General features: G+C 48.9%; 7 protein-coding genes across 7 annotated transcripts; 4 read left to right on the top strand and 3 right to left on the bottom strand.

Annotated features, from left to right (window-relative positions):
- Positions 1-867: 867 nt before the first annotated feature.
- Positions 868-2274, top strand: F4807DRAFT_85992 (uncharacterized protein). The gene is made up of 2 exons (XM_048003577.1): positions 868-1265; positions 1594-2274. The coding sequence occupies exons 1-2, from the start codon at positions 1034-1036 to the stop codon at positions 1968-1970; spliced, it is 609 nt and encodes a 202-aa protein (XP_047854197.1). The 5' UTR covers positions 868-1033; the 3' UTR covers positions 1971-2274.
- A 3002-nt stretch (positions 2275-5276) lies between these two features.
- Positions 5277-9803, bottom strand: F4807DRAFT_425845 (P-loop containing nucleoside triphosphate hydrolase protein). Its single transcript, XM_047998004.1, has 4 exons — positions 9723-9803; positions 7389-9669; positions 7089-7176; positions 5277-6339 (listed from the first exon to the last, which is right to left on the bottom strand). Exons 1-4 carry the CDS (start codon positions 9740-9742, stop codon positions 5774-5776), a joined length of 2955 nt encoding a protein of 984 aa, XP_047854198.1. The 5' UTR covers positions 9743-9803; the 3' UTR covers positions 5277-5773.
- Positions 9804-10147: 344 nt separating this feature from the next.
- On the top strand, positions 10148-12297 carry F4807DRAFT_425846 (acetyl-CoA acetyltransferase). The gene is made up of 4 exons (XM_047998005.1): positions 10148-10405; positions 10480-10529; positions 10602-10677; positions 10770-12297. The coding sequence occupies exons 1-4, from the start codon at positions 10341-10343 to the stop codon at positions 11779-11781; spliced, it is 1203 nt and encodes a 400-aa protein (XP_047854199.1). The 5' UTR covers positions 10148-10340; the 3' UTR covers positions 11782-12297.
- Positions 12264-18125, bottom strand: F4807DRAFT_86069 (paired amphipathic helix protein Sin3b). Its single transcript, XM_048003578.1, has 7 exons — positions 17996-18125; positions 17249-17787; positions 16614-16714; positions 15967-16555; positions 14979-15824; positions 13220-14920; positions 12264-13160 (listed from the first exon to the last, which is right to left on the bottom strand). The coding sequence occupies exons 2-7, from the start codon at positions 17765-17767 to the stop codon at positions 12603-12605; spliced, it is 4314 nt and encodes a 1437-aa protein (XP_047854200.1). The 5' UTR covers positions 17768-17787; positions 17996-18125; the 3' UTR covers positions 12264-12602.
- Positions 18126-18647: 522 nt separating this feature from the next.
- Positions 18648-20074, bottom strand: F4807DRAFT_425853 (uncharacterized protein). The gene is made up of 2 exons (XM_047998006.1): positions 19266-20074; positions 18648-19203 (listed from the first exon to the last, which is right to left on the bottom strand). The coding sequence occupies exons 1-2, from the start codon at positions 19827-19829 to the stop codon at positions 19111-19113; spliced, it is 657 nt and encodes a 218-aa protein (XP_047854201.1). The 5' UTR covers positions 19830-20074; the 3' UTR covers positions 18648-19110.
- A 593-nt stretch (positions 20075-20667) lies between these two features.
- On the top strand, positions 20668-22457 carry F4807DRAFT_451664 (heterokaryon incompatibility protein-domain-containing protein; the record flags this gene model as incomplete). Its single annotated transcript, XM_048000252.1, has 2 exons — positions 20668-21630; positions 22413-22457. 2 exons carry the CDS (start codon positions 20668-20670, stop codon positions 22455-22457), a joined length of 1008 nt encoding a protein of 335 aa, XP_047854202.1.
- A 194-nt stretch (positions 22458-22651) lies between these two features.
- On the top strand, positions 22652-24120 carry F4807DRAFT_86124 (SnoaL-domain-containing protein). The gene has a single exon (XM_048003579.1). The coding sequence runs from the start codon at positions 22850-22852 to the stop codon at positions 23744-23746; it is 897 nt and encodes a 298-aa protein (XP_047854203.1). The 5' UTR covers positions 22652-22849; the 3' UTR covers positions 23747-24120.
- Positions 24121-24924: the final 804 nt, after the last annotated feature.

A 24924-nucleotide genomic window follows, 5' to 3' on the forward strand; every position in this document is an offset into this window, starting at 1 on the left:
CGAGAGAGATCAGGTGTGTCTGGGAGCCTAGCCACACTCAGGTGGCGTTCAGCTGAAAAAAAAAAAATAAAGTATCACGACTGCACGACGTGCGTTTTTCATGCCGTCATAACGTATGTATGTCAGGCATACGCCACAAAGCTTGGGGCGAAGTACGTAGACGCCAACATCCGACGACGCAGCGACGATATCACAATATGTTTCGACATTGCGACGACGGGATTTTCCACGTAAGTATGTACGACAGTAGGTACGACTCCAAACGTGTCGCGCATGAAATTTCGAAGCAGTGAAACAGCCGCAGCTCGCAGCTCGCAGCTGGCTGTAACGGTTGTATCACATATCCGGTACTGTACCCGCCTACGCCTAGCCCCTGCATCCAGCCCTGAGTAAATCTATCGCACTGCATCAAGTGCTCACGTCAAAATCTGCTGAAGACGGCATAGGCTGGTGATCAGCTCCCAATTTCAGGGGCAATTGATCGACCGAATATTCTGGAGAAATTGATTGTGCTTTGATGTAGCTTTGCCAATGATCGACCATCTAGCGCAGAGAAGAAATGACGACTAATCACGGGTGGCGGGAAGATATAAGTCTTGCATTAAAATAGTGAAGAGTGTAGATGAAAATTTTGATAAATTGATATGAAGGATCTGATATTTGAGAATGAGCCTCATTTGAACTTCTGCAAGTTCTCTATTGAGCAAGGGGCCAATGGTAACATTTGGAATTGAAAGTTGCTGACAAAAAGATGAATTGATTAGATCGATAAGATAAATATCGGGTAAACAATATCGCGCAATGCCCCGCCAATTTGCCATCCCGTCATTGATGTTTGATGTATTTCGTACTGTCTCATCTGACCCGTGAATCTTTAAAGTTTAATGTTTTTTACAACTTACAATAATTCTTGCCACGACAACTTCTCACATATCTGAATCACATACTGCTTTTACACTAGCTACCTGTGGGACTAGTTAAAGAACGGGACTTCCTCGTATTACGACTCACGACTACTACTACTAAGATCAAGATGGAGAAGGATAATGCAAATCCCACCATCCTCAATACCTCCCAACTTCCAACGCGACAGCGCAAGAAGGGTCGGAGAGTGCAGAGAACGGCCGAGTCTAAGATCCTAGACATTATGCGCAAACCGCAATATCTATCAGACTCCTTATACGGTTTTGGTACATCCTGGTCAGATGACACTGAGAGTGACGACGAATTCGCTGCGGAACCCATTGACGAGCAGGAGGTATATGGTAAGGCAACCCTACTTATGCGTCTAAATTTATCTTTTCAATCCGGGAAAACATTACAAAAATCAGAAATCATAAATCATCTGGGTTAGGGATGAGATGAGGTTGTGGAGTTACCGGGGTTATCGTCTTTGTGCCTCATTGTCGCCTACATGTCGCACATCATGATACCCCATACCCATGCAATAGTCGCATGATTTTGTCCCCACGTCTACCTGTCAAAACCTTTAGTTTTGAAGTCGTCCCTTGGTTACGATCAAACATAGAAAACGAGCTGGATTCGTCTTCTTCAGTCTTTAGTGTTTCCAAAAACATGACTAACATTTGGCAGATCTCATCTCTACTATTTCTGACCCCGAGCATCCGTTATCGCTCGGTCAGTTAGCAGTCGTGAATTTGCCCGATATCCATATATCACCCTCTCCCTCAGTAGATGCGGACCCCAACACTTTGACACAAGTACTCGTCAAGATTACTCCCACCATTACGCATTGCTCACTTGCAACCGTCATCGGCCTCGGTATACGCGTGAGGCTAGAACAGGCACTCCCCCCCAATTATCGGGTGGATGTCGTGATTAAGGAGGGAACCCACAGTCAGGACGACCAGGTCAACAAGCAATTAGCAGACAAGGAAAGAGTCGCAGCAGCATTAGAAAATGACACCCTCAAGGGAGTACTAGACAAAATGTTGGAGACTTGCATTTGAGACACCTTCCAGTACTGATCTACATTCGGAATAGTCCAAGGTTAAAAAGATCATTGAATGCTTATAGAACACCAAGCAACATGGGAGTACAAACTGACGATGATCCTATGTATCGGTCTCTTCAAGATGTCCACGTCACTCCGGTCGACTTTGAAATATGAAGTGTTCGTCCAAGCTTCTCGAAGACAAGAAATTCATGCATACCGGTCTGGCTATCGCCCACTCAGAGAATAGAAAGCCGGCTTTACTCACCTTGGTAGGCCTAGAAATGGCAACTATCATAAAAAGGCCCACACCGGTCTAAAACCGGTTTAAACCGCCGAGCCTTTGCTGTCAGACGCGGGATGGATCTCAGCAGCCATCTCATAGGCATAGAAGCAGCTCACGGCTTATGAAGCTTGGAAAGCTTAAAAGTTATCCGTCTATGGCAGTCTATGTGACGTCGACATACCTTGGCTAGGTAGCCAAGAATAGGACCAAATAATAAGTTCATCGAGACACCTCTAGCCCACGAGAGTTTCTTGTGAATGTAAACAAATCGGTACTTCACGAACAAAGACTAGTTCCAATATGTTTATGATAAGGTTAGGTTTAAAATAATTATGTTATTAGATTTCATGGGGCTCTCCAGATGGGTCTAGCCCTAATTCGGCTACCGAGCGCGCTTGGACTAGGCTCGTAGTCGTCGTCGTCGAGGCGAACCTTTCTAGAAAGATTATTAATGCGTTTCTGTAAACGGAAACCCGAAACGGTTCAATTGCCCCTTGCCAGCCCGAGCAATACCAGACATTACGTGAATCATGTTATGATCAGCGACTCTTTTACCTTGATTTTGGAACCTTTCGGGCTTCGTATTCCCTGTGGATCTGCTGCCCGGCACGGCGGATACGAAGTGAGGCTGTCATTGTCGGAGCTATAGAGGTAAGAGCCCGAACGTGGGCGACATCTACTGCGTATAACTCTTATTTGACCCGTATGTTTAATTGCTTTAAAGACCCAACATACTTAGAACCTAGTCCGTAGCCATCCTACCATACCAGAATCTAGCCACTAACGCCATATATACATATCTCGTCGATCTCAAGTCGTGGTCCTATGGTACGCGAAAGTAAACTTAGAAACAACACGAGCTTAGCTACGCGTGACGCCTATCTTGCAAGTCTTAGCAGGCTCTTCACAATATGTGGCTGCTTGTTATTGCATGTATCTTTCTCCCCTCTAGTTCATCCCCCTTTTATTATTCAGAACCAATTATAGCTATTGCTACTACCGTCTTAACTCTCCATGCAAGTATACCACTACAAATCACCTTAGAATTATGCCTTCTGGCTTTACAGAAGATGAAAGGCACGTCGGAAGCGTCCTTCCGATCCAACTGGCGGATGGGAACCGACGGTGCCGGTCCCCTCCAAGGACCTCAATCCAGTCAATCGATAGTAAGCTTCATCTACAGTCTTGCATATACAGAGTCATTGAAAAAGAGTAATAGTAAACCGAAGGGACTTTTGAACAAAATCTTGAGTATCGTTGCCCCTTTTCAAAACGAGTGTCTACTATGATATTCAGGCATCCTTCTGTATAGCTCGTCCCTAGATGTCGTGTATTCCGCTTGGTATGGCCGTTCTGATCTCGGGAGCTGTGTCGAAACGCCCCTATCATAGTTCAGGCCTCTACCTCTCCCACCCTTTCGCTGAGGTAGTCAGACAATGGTAGGACCAATGATCTCGCCGTTCCTCACCCGACATATCCATTCTGTCGCTTTTCCGCTGGAAGAGAAGAAACATGAGCCTATCATGAACCGCAATCATCAGAGCTTCCGAGCACAAGGACACTTGAGACGAAAGCCTTACTCTTCCCTCATTATCTATTTTGCCACTGTGGTGCTTATCATTATTCTGCATACCCGCGACAACCTTGTCGGCGTAAAGCAGCTTCTAATCCCGGTAAGAGGATACCTCTGGTATCGTTGTCGTGATGATCGTAGCCTGTCGAAATTCCTTCACCTCAAACCTTGGTGATCCTCTGATTGGTATACGATCATCTACCCCTAAACTTCCTAGACAGACTTGATACCAGTAGTCATCATTCCAATGTCAACTCCTCATATTCCGCTCCTCATAACAAGTCAGTACATAACCATCAGTCACTCCGGCATACAGAACATCAGACACACCTAATCCATTTAGGGGGCATAAATATACACCGATAAACTTTCCAGAAGGTCCACGGCACTCTCCACCACCCCCTTTTGCCCCTCTACCGCCTGTGTATACCGTACCTACTTAGGTTATGTAGGTAGGTAACTAGACAACAAAACCTGCTAGTCGGTTGGTTGGACGATATATTTAACGCCGGGCGGCAGCGTAGCGAGGAAACAACTTGCGTGGTATGGAAGGGACGACAGCGTAGATCTTCTCCTATTCTATTTCAACCTCTTTTTCTGATTCTATACCCATCTGCCTATAAATACGTACATAGAACATACATACATGCGCATAGACATAATCTACGTAGGTTCTGTATTGCCTTGTTCTATCCCGCCATGTCATTCCTCAAGTTACTTCACATCCTGTATTCCTTCCTCCTACGGAACTGTCCGCGGGCCCCCCCTTTTCTACAGTGCCGACACCATCATCCACCTGTCTACCCCCTACCCCTACCTTAGCCCTAACCTACCTAGCTATCCCATACATACCTGTCATGACTTACCTACATACATAGCACATACATAGTGCATGCAGTCACCATCGATATCGGCATCCGGTTCATTCCGACCCATCACATCTACTCTAGCCCATCTCTAATTCCTCGCTTACCCTTACCGCTATGCGTAACTCGCCTTGAACTCGCTTTTAAACTCACTTGACACGACAAACATGCACCCCTTCTCACACGCCCAGACCTCGACGAAAAAGTCCTTACTAGGTATGTACGTAAGTCGTTCTTCGAGTACCGAACCGCACTCGATCCGCGTGGGGTTTCTACGGTACCATATACCACAAACCCGGCAAATTTGGCTCTATCTACCTAGTTTTTTTTTACCACTGGCTCTGCTACTACCTACCCCTAATGTGCCTAGTCATCTAACTCTCGCCTTACCATTGGTTGCTCGTAAAATCTCTTGCGCTTTTCTTTACCGTTGGTTGTCCAGAGAAAATCCGATTCATATCCCCATGTCCCTCATTGGTTCTTACCTGAAATACCTATGTACTCCTGATTTTACCCATCTCTGGGTTTACTGGATTCCCAGCCTACGTAACCGCCGCCGCTACCACCGTTACCGTGACCGTTACTAGCCGCCGGCTCGTCTCGTATACACGAGGCCCTATCAGACGCGGGACAAGGGGGCGGGGGGGGGGTTACTCGCTTGTGACCAATCAACCTCTTTCCCTCCCCTTGCCTTCTCTACTGGGTTCTCGAGAGGCTCTTTTACCAGCACACCCTGTAAATTTTGCGCAAATCACGCATTAAAGATAGACTTCCCTGTACGATCTTGACTTGCGATCTAAGACCCTTCCAACATACGCGTCAAGACTTAATAGTGTATCTAAGAACAAGTTAAGTAGTGCGTCTGTGCTCTTTTATATTCCAGGTATAGCCTTGGCATCGACTATCCCCTTGTAAGTTCTCTCTTAGACTAATACTGCGTGCTGGACTAATTACCTAGTCATTGATACCCATCTTCCAAGTTTTGGTGAGACTACCTTTAGCCCATCGATGCAATTAACTCTCTGACTGTATAGTACAATGGCGTCGTCTTCATTAACCTCTTCTCAACGAACCCTAACTCGAGCCTGAGTCGTTCACGGGCTCCCCAAAGTCCCACTCTCCATCAGACTCTGATAAAACTCGGGCTCGAGGAACTTCGCCACGCTCACGTCCTCGCTCAACCCCTTTCTCCGTCTTGTCTTAAGCACGAAATCCCTCGCCGTAGCTTGGGCTTCAGCCGGTTGCAGCGGTCGTAGAACAACCTCCTTGTCAAGCGGATCACCGGGCACCTTCTGCCACTTATCGAAAACAAGACTAACCATAGCCTGTCCCTGGGTCTGGATTCTTACGTCCGTCTCGAACCCGAAAGAATCGATAACGGGAATCAGCCCGTTGACGCGGTATAGTGGAGTCCCGGCGATAGGCCCGTCGGCCAAGACATGTCCGCGGCGGCGCGCGAGCACATTGTACAGCACGGGTACTGCGTCCTGGGGACCTGTCATCGAGCACGCATATAGAGGCTCCATAAGCCGCGGCGACGCCATCAAGAACGAACTGTAGCAGGTGCGGCGCGCCGTCGGGATGATCTGACCACCACCTCGAAAGATCGCCTCCTGTGCTAATGACACGTCCATGATGCGGAACTTGGTATTGCGGATCGCTGTATCAAAGTTAGTAATTTATCTATACGAAATTGCGACGTCATGATGTTGTTGATTCGCGTCTGCGTGGTACTGTAAGACTACTAAGTCGGATACGGTGTATGAAGATGCATCAGTGGTCATTCTCGGAGTAGATCCCTAGTCAAAGCGACGTCGACGCGATGATGTGAAAATAAGGGCATGTGATGCAGCGACCGCAGAAATATTAGTTGCCGCGTACCCCCTGGAGCCAAATCAAGGCAAGAGTGGGCTGGAGCGACTTTGCCTTATGGGATCGATTGACGAAGTCTGATCGAATCTGTAAAAATGCAGGGAGTAGCAGGGTTCCTAATCCCGCAGCTTACTTGGCAGCGGGATGGACATGGGTTGTAGCCATGCCTCGGGATCTATGAAGTTGCACATCGTGATAACTTTATCCCCAGATTTTGCCATCACGCCGGGTTACACGGTCATTGACGAGTAACAACTTGGTATCTTGGAGTGGGTGGCATGAAATACGATGCCAAAAATAGCACGACAACTTTACTACCATCCTAATGCATATGTCGTTGGCGCATGGGAAAACGTGTGCTAAAATGACGACGACCTTGCCGACGTGGAATGTTGGGGGCAGCCGACATGTAGAAAGCAGTCCGAGCAGCTTGGAGCTCAGACGTTCTAGATGGGTGGTGGTTGAAACCGTGGGGTTGAGACACAGGGGTTGGGTAGGAATGGCAATATAGAAATGCGACGGGATGTAGGTACTCACGTTCTTCACACAGAGGACCTTCTCGGGTAGCCCAACTGAAGCCTTGGCGAATGGTCTCTCGCACGCTTCTCAGAAGCGTCTTATCCACCTGCCGAAATAATTAGGTGCCACTCAAACGTAGAAGGGAAATTCTAGAATCCTGAGGCTGAAACCACGAATAACTGCAGAGGCCCGCGAAGGTATTGCCGCATGCGGACCCCGCGAGGTAACACTCCGCGCGACAGGATTCGTCTGTGTAGTAAGACGCCGAGCTTTCGAGGTCACAGTGGGTGGGGGAAAACAGCAAACTAGTCGACGTACCTCAAGTGTGTCGTCCTGCAATATGTTAGGTCCTTTCTCATCCGGCCCGAATGCCCAAATACTCCTCGCCGCCAGAAGATCCCACCCGTACTTGTCCTGGAAGAACTTGCCCACTTTTCGGGCACCGTCCTGCATCTTGACACGGCCGCTCTCGATATCTTCCGCGATTCCGTCGTCGAGCGGCTCGGCGACCATAGTAATCTTATTCTTCTTGTTCGGGGTAATAGCGTAACATTTGGTAGCGGACATCTCGTCAACTGTCTCGCAGAAGCGCGTGACGGGATCCGACACCTTGAGCTCCATCGTTGCATACAGTCGTCGCAGGTCATGAAGCACGCAGTCCATGTAGAGTTCTCCTGTGCCCAGGATGATGTGCTCGCCTGACTCCTCGACCTTCGTCGTAATTAGAGGGTAGCTCTTGTTGATCTTCCTCAGGCCGTCAAGCATCTTTGGGAGTTCCGACGGGTTGATGGGTTCGACTGCTACCTTCAGAACCGACTCGGTGAAATGTGTGACTGGCCTGAAGATGTATGCTTCTTCGTCATCTTCCAATTTCGGTGGTACTATTGTTGCCGACTTCACGATCGAGTTATCGACGCCGCTCAGAAGCACCCAGTTTCCTGCAGGGACACCACTGGTCTGGACGTTATATCGCGTTTCAGCAATATAGACATCCGCGATGGTTGCCATAGCCATATCCTCCTCATCGTCGATAGAATAGCCCTCTCCAAGAACTCTTACTTGCATTCCAGGTCGAGCAATACCACTCATCACTCGGCCGAAAGAGTAGAAACTTTTGGCATCAGCAGAGTTGAAGAGCTTTGTGATATGTATCACTAGGGGACCATCCTGATCACACTTCTTCATAGACTCGGCTACCTTGGTGTCTAAGGGGCCAGTATAGTACTGTTCCAACTTGTGCTGAGCTGCCTCTAATGGAGATGGGACATTTTTGACGATCATATCGACAAAGCCAGTCGACGGTCCAAAAAATTGTTCACAGACTAGCTTCAGAAGCACTTTCGCATCTGTCTTGTATTGCGATGGCTTGAGCGTTATGCCCAACGTTGCTAGAACCCCCTTGAGCTCGTCAGGACTCTGACTGATGGTGTGGGAGAAGACTTTGTAGATGGGTTCGAGCACAAAGTGTATGAAAGACCTCCTAGCACCTTGCTCGCCCGGCAGGGGTTTCCTGCTGAACGATCGCTTCTTCGGGTTGAAGTAGATATCACCCCAGAGTCGTTTTGCGAATTCCTCCGTATTCACGCCGGGGAAGCTGTCCGCGTACATCTTCGCGAACGATTGTAATGTGAAGCACCAGCCCATCTCACTGCACGCGAACAGGACATTTCCCTTCTCTGGACTTAATCGTAGTTTCTCGCCCGAGCCGGGCCGAGTGTTTTCGACGATGGTGTTCACCTCCTCGACAACGTGCTTTAATTTGAAGTAGGCGTCACTAGGCGGTAGTCTCAGCTCCAGTATTAGTCTATCCATCTTGTTAATTATTAGCGTCATCGGGATATCTTCGAGCACTGCGTGTTTGATGATCTGCTCCGTGTTGACTTGGACACCTTCCACCACGTCCACCACCAGCGCAACACCATCCACGAGCCGTAATGCTGATGCAACTTCATCGACGAAATTAACATGACCCGGGGTATCTATGATGTTGAATAAATGTGATTTGCCCTTGGTACTTTGCAGTACTAGGCTCATAGGGGCCGCCTTCACGGAGACACCTCTTTCCCTCTCCACGACATGGGTATCGGTATATCGTAGTTGCTCATCTCTCTTCTTTCCCTGTCGCTTCTCTAATCTATCAGCGATATCGTGCGTCTCAAGGACCAGCATATCCATGAATGCGGTCTTGCCATGATGGAGGTCTCCAGCTAGGGCAATATTCCGTATTTGGTCGGGGAAGTTCATGAGATCGGTCATGAAGTTGCGGTCGAAGTGGACTGGAGGAAGGTCTTCTTCTTCGATAGAAAACTTCTTCACCTCAACAGGCGCGACAATGGGCTGTGATAACGGTTGCGCATCCTCTTCTTCGACTAATATCTCGACATCTGGACCATAGACCTGTTCCGCCGACGGGTAGTATTGTTTATCTTCGTGTAATATCACCGCATTTGATGGACCGTCGTCTATTTCCATCAATTCCTGCCCTGTGGTTTCTGGCGCTTCCTCGGGGACATTGTCGTCGATATACGCGTCCAGGTCGACTCCACGCTCGGATTCTTCCTCAGATGCTTCGGCATCCTCGCCGATAAAATTTCCGAATCTTTACAAAGCTGTTAGTCAATGAACAATTGAGGAATTCTTAGCAGTACTAACTCATCATAAAGGTCATCCATGGCGTCGAGAAGTGTCGGGAGTAGGTCAATTGGGTTTATGCGATGTGAAAGTTAAAGATTGATGTCACGGTCAAAAAAAGTTACAGAATCTCGATGCAAGGCTGATTAGAAGCGCGTATCGAGTGGGTCTATAGTGGGCCTTAACTGTGGCAAAGTCAAAATCTGTAGTGGCTAGTGACAAGGCTGGAGCCGAGTAAATTGGCAGACTGGCATTCTCCGATAAGCGGTCTATCGCTGGGGCTTTACTTGACCCCACCAACGGTTACTTGCACTAGTCGACCAATCTCAGGAACGCGGTGACAACCCCACTACCCCATTTGGTAAGACCCTGCCTTTGGACTCGGGAGGTACCTTGTTAGGCCAATTCCGCGCGAGTAAAGATTATCGGAGAGGAGGGGTCCAGAGTTTAGCTGGGGCGGTGAACTTTTTATTTACTTGTGTTCCCAATACTTAGCTCAACAACTTTTACTTCTTAGAGAAAACAAATACATTAATAACCGTGTAAGGAGTAGAAGTTGCTTTTTAACATTTCTTTTTCCTCCAAGCTTCAAGCACCGTCCCGCGCCTTTAGTGCCTGTTCATCTAATCCCGTTCAAACATGTCTGGCCTCCCTACCGTTTATATCGTTTCAGCTGCTCGAACGCCTGTGGGCTCGTTCTTAGGGTACCATCTCCCCTACCCCTAACCCCTCCCCCTTTTACCATCTGTTCCATGAAACTTACCCCTGAATTTGCTAGAACACTGTCGAGTCTCAGTGCCACCCAGCTAGGATCTCACGCTATCAAGGGTATGTCCAACTCTCTCCAGGCTGTGTAAAAGCATATTCATAGCTATCGTCAACTCACACGACCATCCACAGCTGCCATCGAGCGAGTCCCCCAGATCCAGCCTAAAGATGTAGAGGAGGTCTTCTTCGGCAATGTGCTGTCCGCCAAGTAGGTCCCCACTCCCTCTCCCTACCCAACGGAAGATCAGTCGATCGATCATAGCAGAGCCCAACTAACAATCCACCTTTCTTTTCCTCCAGTCTCGGCCAAGCACCCGCCCGACAATGCGCCCTCGGCGCCGGCATCCCGGACTCCGTCGTCTGCACGGGCGTGAACAAGGTGTGCGCCTCGGGCCTCAAGGCCATCATCCTCGGCGCGCAGACCATCATCACGGGGAACGCGTCCATCGTCGTCGCCGGCGGCGCCGAGTCCATGTCCAACGTGCCGCACTACCTGCAGACGCTGCGCAACGGCGCCAAGTTCGGCGACCAGACCCTCGTCGACGGCATGCTGAAGGACGGCCTGACCGACGCCTACGGCAAAAAGGAACACATGGGCGTCTCCGGTGAGCTGTGCGCCGACGACCACGCCATCACCCGCGAGCAGCAGGACGCCTACGCCATCGAGACGTACACGCGCGCCCAGAAGGCCACCGCCGACGGCGTCTTCGCCGCCGAGATCGTGCCCGTCGAGGTCAGCGGCGGCCGCGGCAAGCCCGCCGTCAAGATTACCACCGACGAGGAGGTCAAGAACCTCAACGCCGACAAGCTGAAGACCGTACGCCCGGTGTTCAAGCCCCAGGGCGGCACCGTCACCGCCGCCAACGCCGCGCCGCTCAACGACGGCGCCGCCGCCCTCGTCCTCATGTCCGAGGCCAAGGTCAAGGAGCTCGGCGTCACCCCCATCGCCAAGATCCGCGGCTGGGGCGACGCCGCCCGCGAGCCCGAGCGCTTCACCACCGCGCCCGCGCTGGCCATCCCCAAGGCCATCAAGCACGCCGGCATCACGGACGCCGACGTCGATTTCTACGAGATCAACGAGGCCTTCTCCGTCGTCGCGCTGGCCAACATGAAGCTCCTGGGCTTGTCTTCCGACAAGGTCAACGTGTTCGGTGGCTCCGTCGCTATCGGCCACCCGCTTGGCTGCTCCGGCGCCCGCATCGTGACGACCCTGACCACCGTCCTGCGCGAGAAGAAGGCTAAGATCGGCGTTGCTGGTATCTGCAACGGCGGTGGTGGTGCTAGCGCCATTGTCATCGAGAGCCTGCAATGACTAGGCGATAGCAACGACGAAGGTACGGGAACCCACAAGAGAAGAGATTCTCGCATATGAATGATATGGATGGGTTTGGGTTGGGTTGGGTTGGGTTGAACCGGACCAGACGGTATGTTTCGACAGGAATGTCGAGGAAGAGGCGAGGGCCCTCGGTTAAATCAGGAGGGTGGATGGGATGAGGGACGGAGAATATACGGATGCCATTTACGCGAACGTGAGGGATGACCCAAAATAGACATTTACTGCCTTGGGGCGCATATGCCTTTTCCCATCCATCCGCCGTATATCGGGGATCAATAAGTACAAACTAGATAATTCCAATTTTTTCTCAGATATGTGTATAAGTTAATGTGATGTTGCATTGTAAAGTACTAGGTGAGATTATAGCGTACTCCGCGATTGAACATGTTCCATCTTCTCCACTTACCATAGCTGCGGAACAAAATTACAGAAGGAGGAAGACATAATCACGCAGAGTTATTAAAGATAAATGCCAAGTTTTGTGAATTCGTCGTCCTATAGTACATACAAGCAAAGTAAAAGGGAAAAAAACAGCAAATAGGAGCAATGATCCTGTCCACCTAAGTCGACCTCGGCTTATTCCGCCGGTACTAGTCTCGCCATCGTGCAGCAAATGAGAAACGAGACTGCCTGAACATGAAAGGCAAAAAGGACGTCTGCATAAAGTTCTTCGCCAAACGCCTGCCATGATGCCTTTTGCTTATCATCAAAATTCACCACCACCGTCTGATTACTCCTGAGATATGCCTCGTAGGCGAATCGAAATGAACATGCAAAAGTCACAGGGATTTCCCGACTTATTCAACTCCTTCCGTGTTGTCGACGTCATCTCCTCGGCCGTTGGTATTAGGCGAGACACCATCCTTCAACCACTTCTGGAACTTCTCGTTGACCTTCTGAACTTCGTCTTGGCTGTTACCTCGCATCCAAGAATTGTTCATTACCATCTTCTCTCTGAATCGTTGTTCGCGGTGCTCGGTAAGGGCACGACGGTACTCGTCTGCAGCGATCTTTTCCTTTTCGTCCTCCGGTTCGGCAGTATAGATAAAGTACTCCGATGTGTTCTTCTCCCAGACGATCTTGTTGGAATTCAGACAGATACGTAAAATCAACCCCTCATCATAGGCCAATGGCTTTGGTACATCGCCATCGTCCGAATCACCTTCGCTAGATGGGAGATTGCGGGCGAGAACCGTTTTCTGAAGACGGGCCCTAGCAACGCCTTCAGTCGGTTCAACCCGCATGTACGAGGATATGTAGTACTGCCATCTCTCGCGAAGTTCCATCTCGTCCATGTAGAAGGTTGTCTCGTCACGTTGCAACCAACGGACTGTAGCCTCATGTTTCTGAGGGAACTAGACATAAATATTAGCGACTGACCACGTAAGGGAGCAAGACCTATAATTATACATACCCAGCAGATGACAAACATATCACCATCCTTGATGCATTTCTCTGCGTACTTCCGTGCACTGATCTCTGTCTGATAACTAGTCTCTTCGTTGTGACGGCTGTTCAGGAAATGGTTGATAAGATCAGGAGTCTTTTCCTTTGAATCCGGGCTCGTACAAGTGAGGGAGAGACGGCATAGGGTTCTAAGGAGATCTTGAATCGTGTACAAAGTCCAACCCTTCTTGAGGTAGTAATGACGGAGGACTTCTTGATAACGGTTCTCATCGATCTCCCCAGTAATGTAGTCCTCGATCAGCTCGACCGTCTTAGGCCAGAAGGAAGCAGGATCATTCTCGTCAAAGTAGTTGATCTCGTTGATCGCAATACCAAGCTCTTTAGCTGGCTTCTTACTCTTTGATCGGATAATTTCTTCCGAGACGCTGTTCTTGCTATCCTTGACGGCCTTCAAGCGTCTATACAGTGTCTGAAAGACAGTAAAGAAGACAAAGATGGTCTGGTTGCAGAAGAAATTATACCACGGGCGAGGGAAGAATCCATCTGCCTTCAACTCGCCATCGGCATCCAGCAGCGAGCTATCACCCTTCACGACTGTCGCCCGCGGCACAGTCGGTAGCCATCGTTCGTTAGAATGCTCTGCCGGGACGGGATCATCGGGGGCGTCAACCATCTCCTCTTCATTTGCAGAACCAGCATCGGGTGTCGTCTCTTTACTACCAGACGCAGCGCTATCCTCCTTCTGGTTCCTGGTCTTCGTACCATTACGGCCGGGATCCAGTACACCACGGAGCAAGTCGGATTTCTTTCCATTCCGTCTGGTACGACCATTGGTTAACTCTGCCGGGAGTTGCTCCTCGGTATCCTCCTCTCCAGACTCGCGATCAATATCATGAAGTCGTTCTTGGACCTTATCCTCGGGTAATTCGAAGAATTGAGGTATGAAGAACTCAAAGAAATCAACAATGCGTTCCTTCTCAGTTGCACTGTGATGACCATTGTTCGTACCATAAAGGACCATGAATCGCAGTAGATCTAGAATAACCTCGCGATCGCCAAGCTCGTAACTAAACTGATATCGAGGGACCGTATTCTTTGAGCTACGCAGACGTCGCTGCTCCTCGTGTTTCGTCTTGATGACATCTACGAGATGCTTAGCAGAGAGGTTACGCTTGTCGTTCTGTTTGACTTGGATGCCCATATGGTCAAGGCTCTTGAGGTGCATGATCTCTGTCTGTGCCTGCCATACTTTCTCCCACTCTCGCTGAGTAAATCGCCATTCCTCATCCTTCTGCTTGAGCCGCGCGAGCACGACAGGAACGACAGCGAAGGGATCCGTAAACATGTCGGAAACAACCTCGAGTCCTTTCTCATTGCCATATATCTTCTTCAGGACACGCTTGAAAATCGAAGTGCTCGAGCCTCCAAGTCCCGGTGGCATCTGGAACGTTTCTCGCTCTTGAGCAGTCAGGTTCAACATCTGCTGGGCGATCGGCTCTAACAACTGGATGCACTTAACGTTGGCCTCGATGTTAAAGTCGTAATCGTGGCGTTCCTCTTCAATCCGATGAAGACCTTCCTCAAAGGCGTTCTTGCGATGGGCTACAAAACCGGAGTCTTCAGAGGCCCAAGTTGGGTGAGATGCCCACTCGTCGTTGAGCACAGCGTTGCACATCTCGTCCCTGCCGCCGCAAGGCTTTAGCTTCTCCTATAATAGACCAATCAGTAAATAATTCCACCCTTAAGCATTAGAATATTATACTCACTCTACGGGGCAATAGCCGGTAGCTTGGCCCAATGGCCCGGCAATTACTCAGCGAGACTTTTTCGACAGGAGGCCTGGGTCGATTCTCGATGATCTCATCTACACCTTCATAACCTACAAATCCCTTAAACCAGGTCATGAGCTCGCTATTTCCGCCAATAAATTGGCTAGCTTTGTGGACCAGATCATTGGTGTCGATGAGACTCTGCGAGTACATATTGCAGAGCTTCAAAAACTCGTTCATGGTCGAACGGTTTCCGATGTACTTCTTAACCTTCTCGAAGAAACCCAGTTCATCGGGAGTCGCATTCGCCGAGGAGGTAGGAGGCAAAGGCTCGGGAAGAATGGGGGTAAGTGTCGGCTCAATGGTCGGCGCATCCGTGGGCAAGGGCTTGTGGTTGAGTTTTGGACGCTTGCTTACGGGGCCGACTCCAGGAATCGAGCGAGATCCCGGTGCTGGGCTATCGGCCATTGCGGCTGCAGGAGGAGGAACTTGTTTATCGTTACGAGGACGCTTTCGGTTATCTTTGCTCGCACTGGCAGGAGGTGCAAAAGCTCCAACTGGGGGCATCTTCTGGCCGTCCCTCATGCTGTGATTGGGTTGTGGGGTGGTTTGAGTGAGGCCGGCCGTCATAGCAAAGACGTCTTCTGCCTTTGCACCGTTGGTTTTGTTCGATGCGGCTGATTCGGGAAGGAACTGTTTGAAATCTTCTAAAAGATCAGGTGCAGTGTTGAATAAAGTGGTGACTTGCGCATAAACGTCTTGGATGGGTTTTTGTTCGCGTTGATACGTCTGCAAGATCTCGAGGAATTGTTTGTAAATTTCAGGCTTGTCCTGAAAGCGGTTCTAGGCGCACAGGTCAGTAGATATTCTTCTAATCCACTATTGAGGCTACTTTTTATTTTTATTTTTATAATGTGCACATTATTATGTGTGGGGGGAAGAGTGTGAAGGAGAAGCTGCAGCATATTCTTCATGTTTATCTCACCTTTATTTTGTTCACATAACTTATGGCGTGGTTGAATTCAACCGGCCCTCTCTTTTCCATATTTGCTTGTTGGTTGCCGCTGCTAGGCCCGCCTTGAGAGCCGCTCGGGGTAGGAGTGAGTGCGTTGCGAGTTGTAGGCGCGTTCGGTGTAGTCGAGTTATTTTGTACTTGCGGCGTACTTCGGTGTTGCTGGGCAGCGGAAGCCGGTCCTTCGAAATTTGAGCCTTGGGCTTGACCGGCTGCAAATAGACTCTGACCACTTGCTACTACGGGCGCGCTGAAAGAAGCTTCGGGGCTTTCGATGCTATGTTGTGGCTGTGGATGTTGTTGCCAGTTGTTACCGCGGTGATTGAAAAATGGTCCATTCGTGCCCGGCTGGCCATGCGCGCCGTCACCTTGGTTCGCTCTACCTGTTATCGACTGTACCGTCGTTCCCATGGGCGTAGTTACCCGAATAGTGTTTGGGTCGTTGCCTGCACCGCACTCGATTCTGTATCCAGGAGGAAGAAAAGTATTGAAGCCTTGGATGAGATTTGGATGCCCCGCAAAAAGTTCCGACACACGATTAATAACCCCCGGCGTGTCAATACTAGATCTACAAGTTAGCTCCTATGCTATTCTACATTTATTTCAGGATATGAACTAACGTTTGACTCTTGAAGTCTTTCATTATATCAAGGAACTTGTTGTAGACATCCGGCTGGTCGGCAAACTGTACCTTGACTTGGTCTAGGTAACTTAGGGCATCCTGCGAAGACTGTATATTAGTAAATAGACAATCAAATATCAGTATCTGTGCGGTCATCGCAGTCAATGGATTATCGAACATTTGGCGTCCAACTCCAAGGCATCATCGTTGGATCCAGACCTATCCAACGCGTTTTACCGAAATCGTCCATCTTAATAAACCGAGAGCTACTTCGATAAAAGTAGGTAAACAAAACAGAGATAGTACGTTGAAAGGGCCTTAATAGAGAAGAGACGGTATCCCGTATATGATGAGTTGTCAAAAGGATATATAGGACATTAAACTTGGTTTCTTTCATGTACAATGTTTGTATACCTGTAGGCAGGAAAGGTGAAAGATGTGGAAGGAAAGAAGTAGAGTGGCAATATCTATATAAGGTGTAATGTGAATGTGCCCTACAATGGCAGCAGCGATAATAGCAGCGATCCAAACGCACAAGGAGGGATACGGCCGGCACAGGGATAGGAGTCAGGGTGAGACTGCCTCCTAACTCCCACCAAATAGACGAGAATTAAACATGTGTATATAACTTACATTAAGTATAGGTTGTTGTCCCTGTGGCATACCACCGGCATTACCACTAGGGATCGCGTGCGCTCCTCCGGGAATCGCACCACCACTGCTGCCAAATGGGATATTCTGAGAGGCGCGGTTGCCATCTTGTTGTAGAGGACCGCCGAATAGATGATTAGAGGGCGCAGAAGAGCTGGGAGGGCCTTGGTTATGTCCACCTATAGCTCCGAACATCTGGTTCGAGGCATTCTGCGCGTTGTGTGGGATCGATCGATTGGAATCGGCTTGCAATGGACCACCAAAGGAGTTTACGGGACCTGAAGGAGCACCGAGGGGAATAGGAGGTCCTGAACCTCCATGAGTCGCAAGTAGACCACCAGGGCTGTGGATGGCGCCAGGGAGGCGCGAGGCTACGGGTTGGTGGATTTGAAGGGACGCAGTGTTGCTCTGTCGAGGGGTTCCAGCTGGAAACTGTTCTCTTTGGTGCCGCTCGACCGACTCGCGGTCGCGGTGCGACATGTCTTCGGGATGCGCATTCATTTCTCTTCAAAAGCGCAGATCTAAGAGACGACTGTGTTAGCCAGGATGGCCTTTCATGTAAGATACAAGAATGTGCGCGCGTCGATAGGGACGAAACTCAGTGAAGCAGCTCAGGAGATCGACGGTCGGAGAAAGCGAAGAATCCCAGGACCATCGTATCCAACCAAGAGAAGACAACAAGAAAAACAAAGATTAATTCTACCGATTCGAAAGGTGAAATAGACTTACTTCCTACATGGATGGAGTCTCGCGTATAGAAACGAAAGTGTAATAGTAGAAGTGATATCGACAAAGCTTGGTGGTGGGAAAGGTTAAAAAGCTAGACAGATGAGATCAAGCTGTCGCGGCTTTGGGGGACTTTCCTCAGTGCGATCGGCGACGCGCGATAACAGTCGGAAAAGCATGAGGCCCATTTTATTCTATGAGAATATCACGTGCAGATAAGAAAACACATAAGTTGTCCTGGTGAAGTGACCCACTAATTTCTTATTGTTCCTGATTTAGCTTAGCGTCTAGCTGGCGTGTTCCGTTTCGGAAGGGAAGGTTATTCTTATCTTATCAGCCGTAGTCTGTTCACATCACGTCATTGAAGCAAACCAATCTATCGTTATGAACATTGTCACCAGACTTCCCAACAAACTTGCCTTATAGTAAAGTTCTCTAAACCTTGTGGTTTAACATAACTACATAAGGACATGATCAAAATCATTGCAATAAAGCTTTGCTTAATATCTAGGGACCCTGGCAGAGATCGTGCAACTCGATATCTCGTTTGACTAATAACTCGATCTTCATTGGCTTGTTGATGCACACTAGCAAAATAGGTAAATGTGCTGTATAGTATGTCTTATCGTAACGATATATGTATTTAGTACCTATGTTAAAGCATTTAATGAACTCTATTGTTTAGAAGTTAAGTGCTATGAAAGCAGGTATACTTCCTAATTTTCACTGATATCTAAAGGGATAAAATGATCAGCTTGGACCCCAACATAGGTAGTCATTCTATGGTATCCATTGCGATGTGTACTGCTCGAACCATGCTATCAGAAAAGGTATACCTAGGTTCTAATCATCAAGATAAATATTAGATATAACATGTCATAATCCTCCCAAACTCCGTCCAATCCCCAGGCAAACTTAGAAAAGCCGAGCCCATATATGCACAGTACCTAATCATTCTTGATAACTTAAAGACCATCATACACTTCATAGAACCAATAACTAGCACACAAGACAAACGTCCCTAGAGACACAACTCCATACTTATGCCGCGTGTAATGAAGCCAAGATAGAACCGGATAGAACCATGATCTTCTGCCCCAAACTCGCCAGGTACTCGATTAAGCGTAATTCCGAACTCCTTTCAAGATCCATAGCTCACCATTGCCAACTCGGCTGGCAACGCTATCAACTTCGATCCCATCAGGTTGTATCTGCGTTACCATTAGTAAGCATCCCCTCTCCAAACACCACCAAATCCAACTCAGCAACTTACCACTTTAACCCCATCCTTCATCTCCCACCAAATCTCCCTATCGCCCTGCAACAGTGTCTTGACCCTCTCCTTCTCCGCCCACGGGCTCGCGGGCACGACATGCGCCTCGACGAACCTCATCAGATTCCTACGCGCCCTATCCTGGCCGTCGCCGCCCTCGTACGCGTTCGCGCCCAGGGCATTGTAGTCCCTGGGGTCCTCCCACGGCTTGCGGGGCAGGGCCTCGACGGCGGAGTTGCGCGGGGCCAGGACGGTGCTGTTGCGCGCGCCGTCGTCGAGCCGCGACGACACCGTCCCCACGTCCCGCGTGAACCCCGCGAAGATGTTGATGCTGCGGTCGCGCCCCATCACGTCCGAGATCAGCACGCCGCCCTGCTGCGGCGGTTGCGGCGACGGTTGCTTGGAGCCGTCCGGCTGCTGCGAGGAGTCGGGCGGCACGACGGGGCCGAGGTCCATGAGCGGCTTTTGGGGCATTTTGGGCTGTTTGAGGGTGATGCCGTACGGAAGTTGGGCGCATGCGGTCGCGGCTAGCAGGTGGATGGTGTATAGCGTCGATAGCTTCATCTTTCGAAAAGCTGAAGGTGGGATATTGTGGGCTTAGGGACTAATGTATGGCTTTCCTCGAGATGTAGGTTGGGTGTAGGTCGCACTATCTGAGTGGTACGTCAGGCTCGGGTTTACGTTTAGTGGGGACTCGGATGACATCACTGGTAAGACAAGCACCTGACGCTCGATGAAGAAAGTTTCAGTTTCAACAACATGTAAGTTGGAACTCTATTACTATAGAGGTAAATATAAATATTAATTCAATTCGAGCATCTAAACATGTGAATTTTTAGGGAGATATATATCCTAATTTCCTATTAACCCAATATCTTGCCTTCATGTCTCCCGGGCAAATCTCTTTAAAGTGTGTCTTAGAATAGTCCTAAGACGAATGAAACATGCCTGAATTTGTTACATATAAAGCTGAGCAAGTATCTTCAACATATACACCGAACGGGTTATGTATAACAGCTCTACATATTATCATGATGAACAATATAACAATTGTGGGCTATGTTGGTACTGCCACTGCTACTGTCACATCGTTGGGTAGTGGCTGTATAGCAACCTTCAATAATCTGCTAGATATTTAATTTTGTTACCTCAGGGGTTGTACAACGTCAAAATAGTGTTTTCAAGGTTCGTCTATTGGTAGATAAATGTTACGAACGCTGGTACCGAAGGTGAAAAGCCGACACATTGGTGTCAGCATGCTTCTCCCGGTCAGCCTGCAGCTTTGTCTTGCCAATTAATATTGCGACCTATATAACAGGGCTGTTTATACTACATATAGCAACGACATATCTAAGAAATTGTATCTCATGTTTCCCACGGCTAAGGCTGCAAATAAGGAGAGATGTGGCTCATCAACACCGAAACACTCGAACTCAAAAATATCACGAGTCCATGGAAGGGCTCCTATGCTGTATTATCGCACACCTGGGAAGATGAGGAAATCACTTTCCAAAAGTTCTCGGATCTCGCGTCGGCCCGGAACACCCGCGGATTCACCAAGATCGAGAAGACTTGCCAGTTAGCCAAGGAAAAATATGGGTTGGAATATGCTTGGGTAGATACTTGTTGTATCGACAAAACTAGCAGCGCCGAGCTGTCTGAGGCGATAAACTCGATGTACAGATGGTACCAAGCAGCAGCGGTATGCTTCGTCTACCTTTCTGATATGCCTCCTAACCCTGACGGGATTTCACATGGTCCCGGAGAGGATGACGCGGGCATCAAAGACCTCACTCATGAGCGGTTGGGAAAATGCAAGTGGTTTACTAGATGCTGGACGCTTCAGGAGCTACTCGCGCCGAAGAACGTCGAGTTCTATGACGCAGGTTGGGATTTCATCGAGACCAAGAATTTATGGCTTCTCGAACCTCTATCCGATATCACCGGAATCAATACCGCATGTTTGAGAAACGGCTCTCAGATTTGGGATCAGCCAATCGGGACGCGGATGCAATGGGCCTCTAATAGAAGGGCTACTCGACCCGAGGATACAGCATATTGTCTACTCGGAATTTTCGATATCAATATGCCTTTGTTATATGGAGAAGGAAGCAAGGCTTTTCTTCGACTTCAAGAGGAGATATGCAAGCAGACTAACGACTTATCCCTATTCGCGTGGACAACTCAGCCTGGCGATGCCTCTTCTTTGTTTGACGACTATCGCGGTATACTAGCCACGCACCCCTGTGAGTTCGCTGGTTTTCGCGAAATAGAACGTCGGCCCGATGAAGTCACTTTCCGCGGCGAGCTGGCAGTCACGAACAAGGGTCTTCGTTTTGACGATATTCAGCTGTATAACTCCGAAGTGGGCTTGATATTACCTGTGGATTGTATAGGCCCAGGCCCCAAAGGACTATTTCGATCGGCTTCGTATGGAATCTTACTCATGCTAACTTTAGACGGGTATATACGAAGAGAGCCAAGTACGCTCGCTGTATTACCGCTTAATCGCGTCTCGGATATACCACCGCATCGCATCTACGTTCAGAAGCGAATGCCCATAAGTTGGACGGGATTCATACAACCGGAGCACCGATACTCGGACGCAATATTCTTCAAATTCCAGGGGGAAGCGGATCCCATAATTATGAATGTGATACCACAGGATTCCTTCGACTATAATGCCACAGCTTTCCTAACTGGTGGTAGAAGGTTCTTTGGTTATATACGTTTGCATGTGAATGGCCTTGAGCTTATGATAATTTGCTGGCTCAAAACTCCGGCTGGGAAAGGAGATAACCCTCCCGCGCCACCCGAAGCCCAGTATAGCTTTGCTATCGAAGGTGAGGATGGCTGGGACAGATTGAAGATAATGCGTGTAGAGAAGGAAATCGCCAATCGCGCAGTCCAAGAGGGGATTATTCCATCCTTGCTACCGGACCCAAAACTGGCATGCCCACATGACGAAATGGTTGCTCTCGGGTCAACCGGTATTGCGATGGTATTGGATAGCACAATGACGTCTAAGCGCCGGCACCACATGGTAGTCACGTTTCTGCGAACAGCCAAAATGGATTTTGGTGACTCAAATGCTTTTGATCTGACTGCTCGCCGCCTATCATCTCACCTACCTTTCATTTCCACAAGGAATATGAGAACGGGTCGGCGTGGAGCATTTTCTGTCTGACATGACTTATCATTGGGTCACACCGCCCTCCTCTTTGCTTCTTTTATTCCCCGAGCAAACCAGAGGTCGGAATCGGGAGATGGATCCGATTAGGAGGTGTAGACGAGGTGATGAAATTTTGGATTGTGGCTTCGTGAGCTGAGATCGTGTAGTTTTATCGCGCATCTTACAGCCTTGGAAAGCAATGTCACTTCTTGGTCATGCCCGACGCGTATGTGGCGACCACCCATTCGCCGCCTCTCCCAATATCACACAGCGTCGCATGGAATCTTCCTTCTCAATATCACCATCACTCTCCCGCGTCCTAAGGAAACCATCTGGAATTTAAGCTTGAATTATCCCAAAATATTGGTTTCCTGTTTCTATCTATCATAAGCACGCATACGAATCGACCAAAATGTCAGCAACCACTCCACAACTGCTCGCTACCATCAGAAGTTGGGCCAAGTGCGTCAACGAGAAGAAATGGGACAAACTGCCCAGATATATGCACTCGACATATAACCAAAACGGCATCGATTATACGCCTGAATCATGGGCGGCGCACATCAGAGAGCACGTGGCTCCCCAACTAGGAGGAGATGTACGCATCAACGAGGACAGCATCATGGTCGACGAGAGTGCTCAGTGCGTCGCACTGTCTCTATGGCTTAAATTCAAACCTGAGATGCCGCTCCTAGGCTACCAACCTAAGGGCCGAGACGTCTTATTCATAGAGCGCGGTTTCATCTGGTTCACGGATGGTAAACTGTCGAAGGGATTATTCGTGATTAATGACGACGAAATGCGTACGCAGATGGCAAACCCCGGCACGGACTTTGCGCCCAGCCTAATCAGCGAGTATCCCGTCCCTCCAGTACGGACGCCACTATCTCGCGAACAGCTAGAGGAGGTGTACAGGGCGTACGTCGACATGTTCAACTCCCGCGAAACGGATACGGCCTACTCGAAGTACGTCCACCAGCCGGAGAAGATGCTGAACAACAAGAATCTGGCTCGTCGCATCATGGACGACGCGATGGCAGCTATCCCAGACCTGCAATGCCAGATTCACACGCTGGTAGCGGATGAGAAATTGCAGCGCGTGGCTGTGTGGCTCAAGTTTTCTGGAACCCCAGTTAAGGAGTACGCCGGTCTGGTAGCGAACGGCGACCCCGTCTTTTTCACTGAACAGGCCACCTATCAATTCTTAGACGGGAAGATTGAGCGGATATGGGGCATGATGGACTTCAGCGAAGCGAGACTTGCGCAGCAACCACAGTCCACGATGCCGCTTGTTATACCGGTGATCTAAAGCTCAAACGAATTAGGCACAACGGGGACGGAGTCTCGGAATCTTATGATACCCAGGATGTCGAAATACGATACAGACGAATACCTGATATAGAAGATTATACACGATGTCATGGACGGGAGTGTTGTTTTTGTTGTTTTACTTACGCACCTACATACCTAATTATGAGTATCTCATAGGTGGGATATTTCGGAAGTTGGATTTTGGTTGGACTTCGATTCTTCAGCATTCATAGCCGTCGTTCAGCTGCATTAGCTTATGACGCGGCTATTTTTGTAACACGTTTTTAAGACATTTTAACAAGGGATCTATTACTAGTTCTGCTCAACCCGCAATTCGGATTTTTCACATGTCAAACCCCTGCACTTTAATTGTTTACTGACATACATAGATGTCGACTCGAGAACCGACTACCAGCGATTCCAACAATCTGGGATTTAGATCAGCTGCCACGAGACCCCAATCTGGCCAGTCCGGGGAATATTAATGGCGTAGTGTGATCATCTGACACGCGAGTCTTTTGTGGAGGAATCGCCGGTTTCGTCTTTGTCCTTCGGGGGCGCAGTGACATTTTTGGTGCGGAATCACATGCATCCATCTTGTTAGGTCCAACAAGTGCTATTCGTACGAGATATGTGTAGGTACTTAGGTACTTAGCATGCGTGTCAAATGTCAACCCTTCTTTCCCCAACGGTTACTGGCAAGTGTTCCTGGTAATCAGGCAATTCAACTCATAACCCCGTGGGATTACCGCTGCGAACCTAGACGTTTAAGAAGACTAACATAGCTCGTGACTGTGGGGAAGAGAGTTTGAGGCCGTTGATTTTGCCCCCTTTTTCTAAACCGTCCCATTTTTAGTGCGGAGGAAGTGTAGCCTCGGCATTCTTTCCCAAATGTACCTACCCGGTTAATTCGGTGTACATTTGACATGGGTTTCCAAGTGACATCACTTCCTCGGCCGAACATTGTGCGAAAACCATGTACCTTTTGTTTTAGTCGACGGATCTTGAGTGAGTCTTGAATGAGAGTATCCTTAATGCTAGACTTTATGTAATACACCTACCTAAGGCAGGCGAAGACTAGTACGGAATATGTGAATCATTCTAGTATTTTTTGATATGCGAAATAGGGGTTGGTTGAGACTAATAAGTCCGATAGCGCGAATCGCATCTTTCTAA

This window comes from Annulohypoxylon truncatum (genome assembly GCF_022578515.1).
Source record: "Annulohypoxylon truncatum strain CBS 140777 unplaced genomic scaffold F4807scaffold_16, whole genome shotgun sequence".
Taxonomy (NCBI): Eukaryota; Fungi; Ascomycota; class Sordariomycetes; order Xylariales; family Hypoxylaceae; genus Annulohypoxylon; species Annulohypoxylon truncatum.

Coding starts and splice junctions, on each gene's coding strand:
- F4807DRAFT_425846 (XM_047998005.1), top strand. CDS start 10,341: ATGTCTGGCCTCCCTACCGTTTATATCGTTTCAGCTGCTCGAACGCCT. Junction 10,530..10,601: donor AGGATCTCACGCTATCAAGG/GTATGTCCAACT, acceptor GACCATCCACAG/CTGCCATCGAGCGAGTCCCC. Junction 10,678..10,769: donor GGCAATGTGCTGTCCGCCAA/GTAGGTCCCCAC, acceptor CTTTTCCTCCAG/TCTCGGCCAAGCACCCGCCC.
- F4807DRAFT_425853 (XM_047998006.1), bottom strand. CDS start 19,829: ATGAAGCTATCGACGCTATACACCATCCACCTGCTAGCCGCGACCGCA. Junction 19,204..19,265: donor TGAAGGATGGGGTTAAAGTG/GTAAGTTGCTGA, acceptor ATGGTAACGCAG/ATACAACCTGATGGGATCGA.
- F4807DRAFT_86069 (XM_048003578.1), bottom strand. CDS start 17,767: ATGAATGCGCATCCCGAAGACATGTCGCACCGCGACCGCGAGTCGGTC. Junction 16,715..17,248: donor GACAACAACCTATACTTAAT/GTAAGTTATATA, acceptor CAGTCTTCGCAG/GATGCCCTAAGTTACCTAGA. Junction 15,825..15,966: donor GTTATGTGAACAAAATAAAG/GTGAGATAAACA, acceptor CTGTGCGCCTAG/AACCGCTTTCAGGACAAGCC.
- F4807DRAFT_86124 (XM_048003579.1), top strand. CDS start 22,850: ATGTCAGCAACCACTCCACAACTGCTCGCTACCATCAGAAGTTGGGCC.
- F4807DRAFT_85992 (XM_048003577.1), top strand. CDS start 1,034: ATGGAGAAGGATAATGCAAATCCCACCATCCTCAATACCTCCCAACTT. Junction 1,266..1,593: donor TGACGAGCAGGAGGTATATG/GTAAGGCAACCC, acceptor AACATTTGGCAG/ATCTCATCTCTACTATTTCT.
- F4807DRAFT_425845 (XM_047998004.1), bottom strand. CDS start 9,742: ATGGATGACCTTTATGATGA. Junction 7,177..7,388: donor TGCAGGACGACACACTTGAG/GTACGTCGACTA, acceptor TTATTTCGGCAG/GTGGATAAGACGCTTCTGAG. Junction 6,340..7,088: donor AGGTCCTCTGTGTGAAGAAC/GTGAGTACCTAC, acceptor ACTTTGATACAG/CGATCCGCAATACCAAGTTC.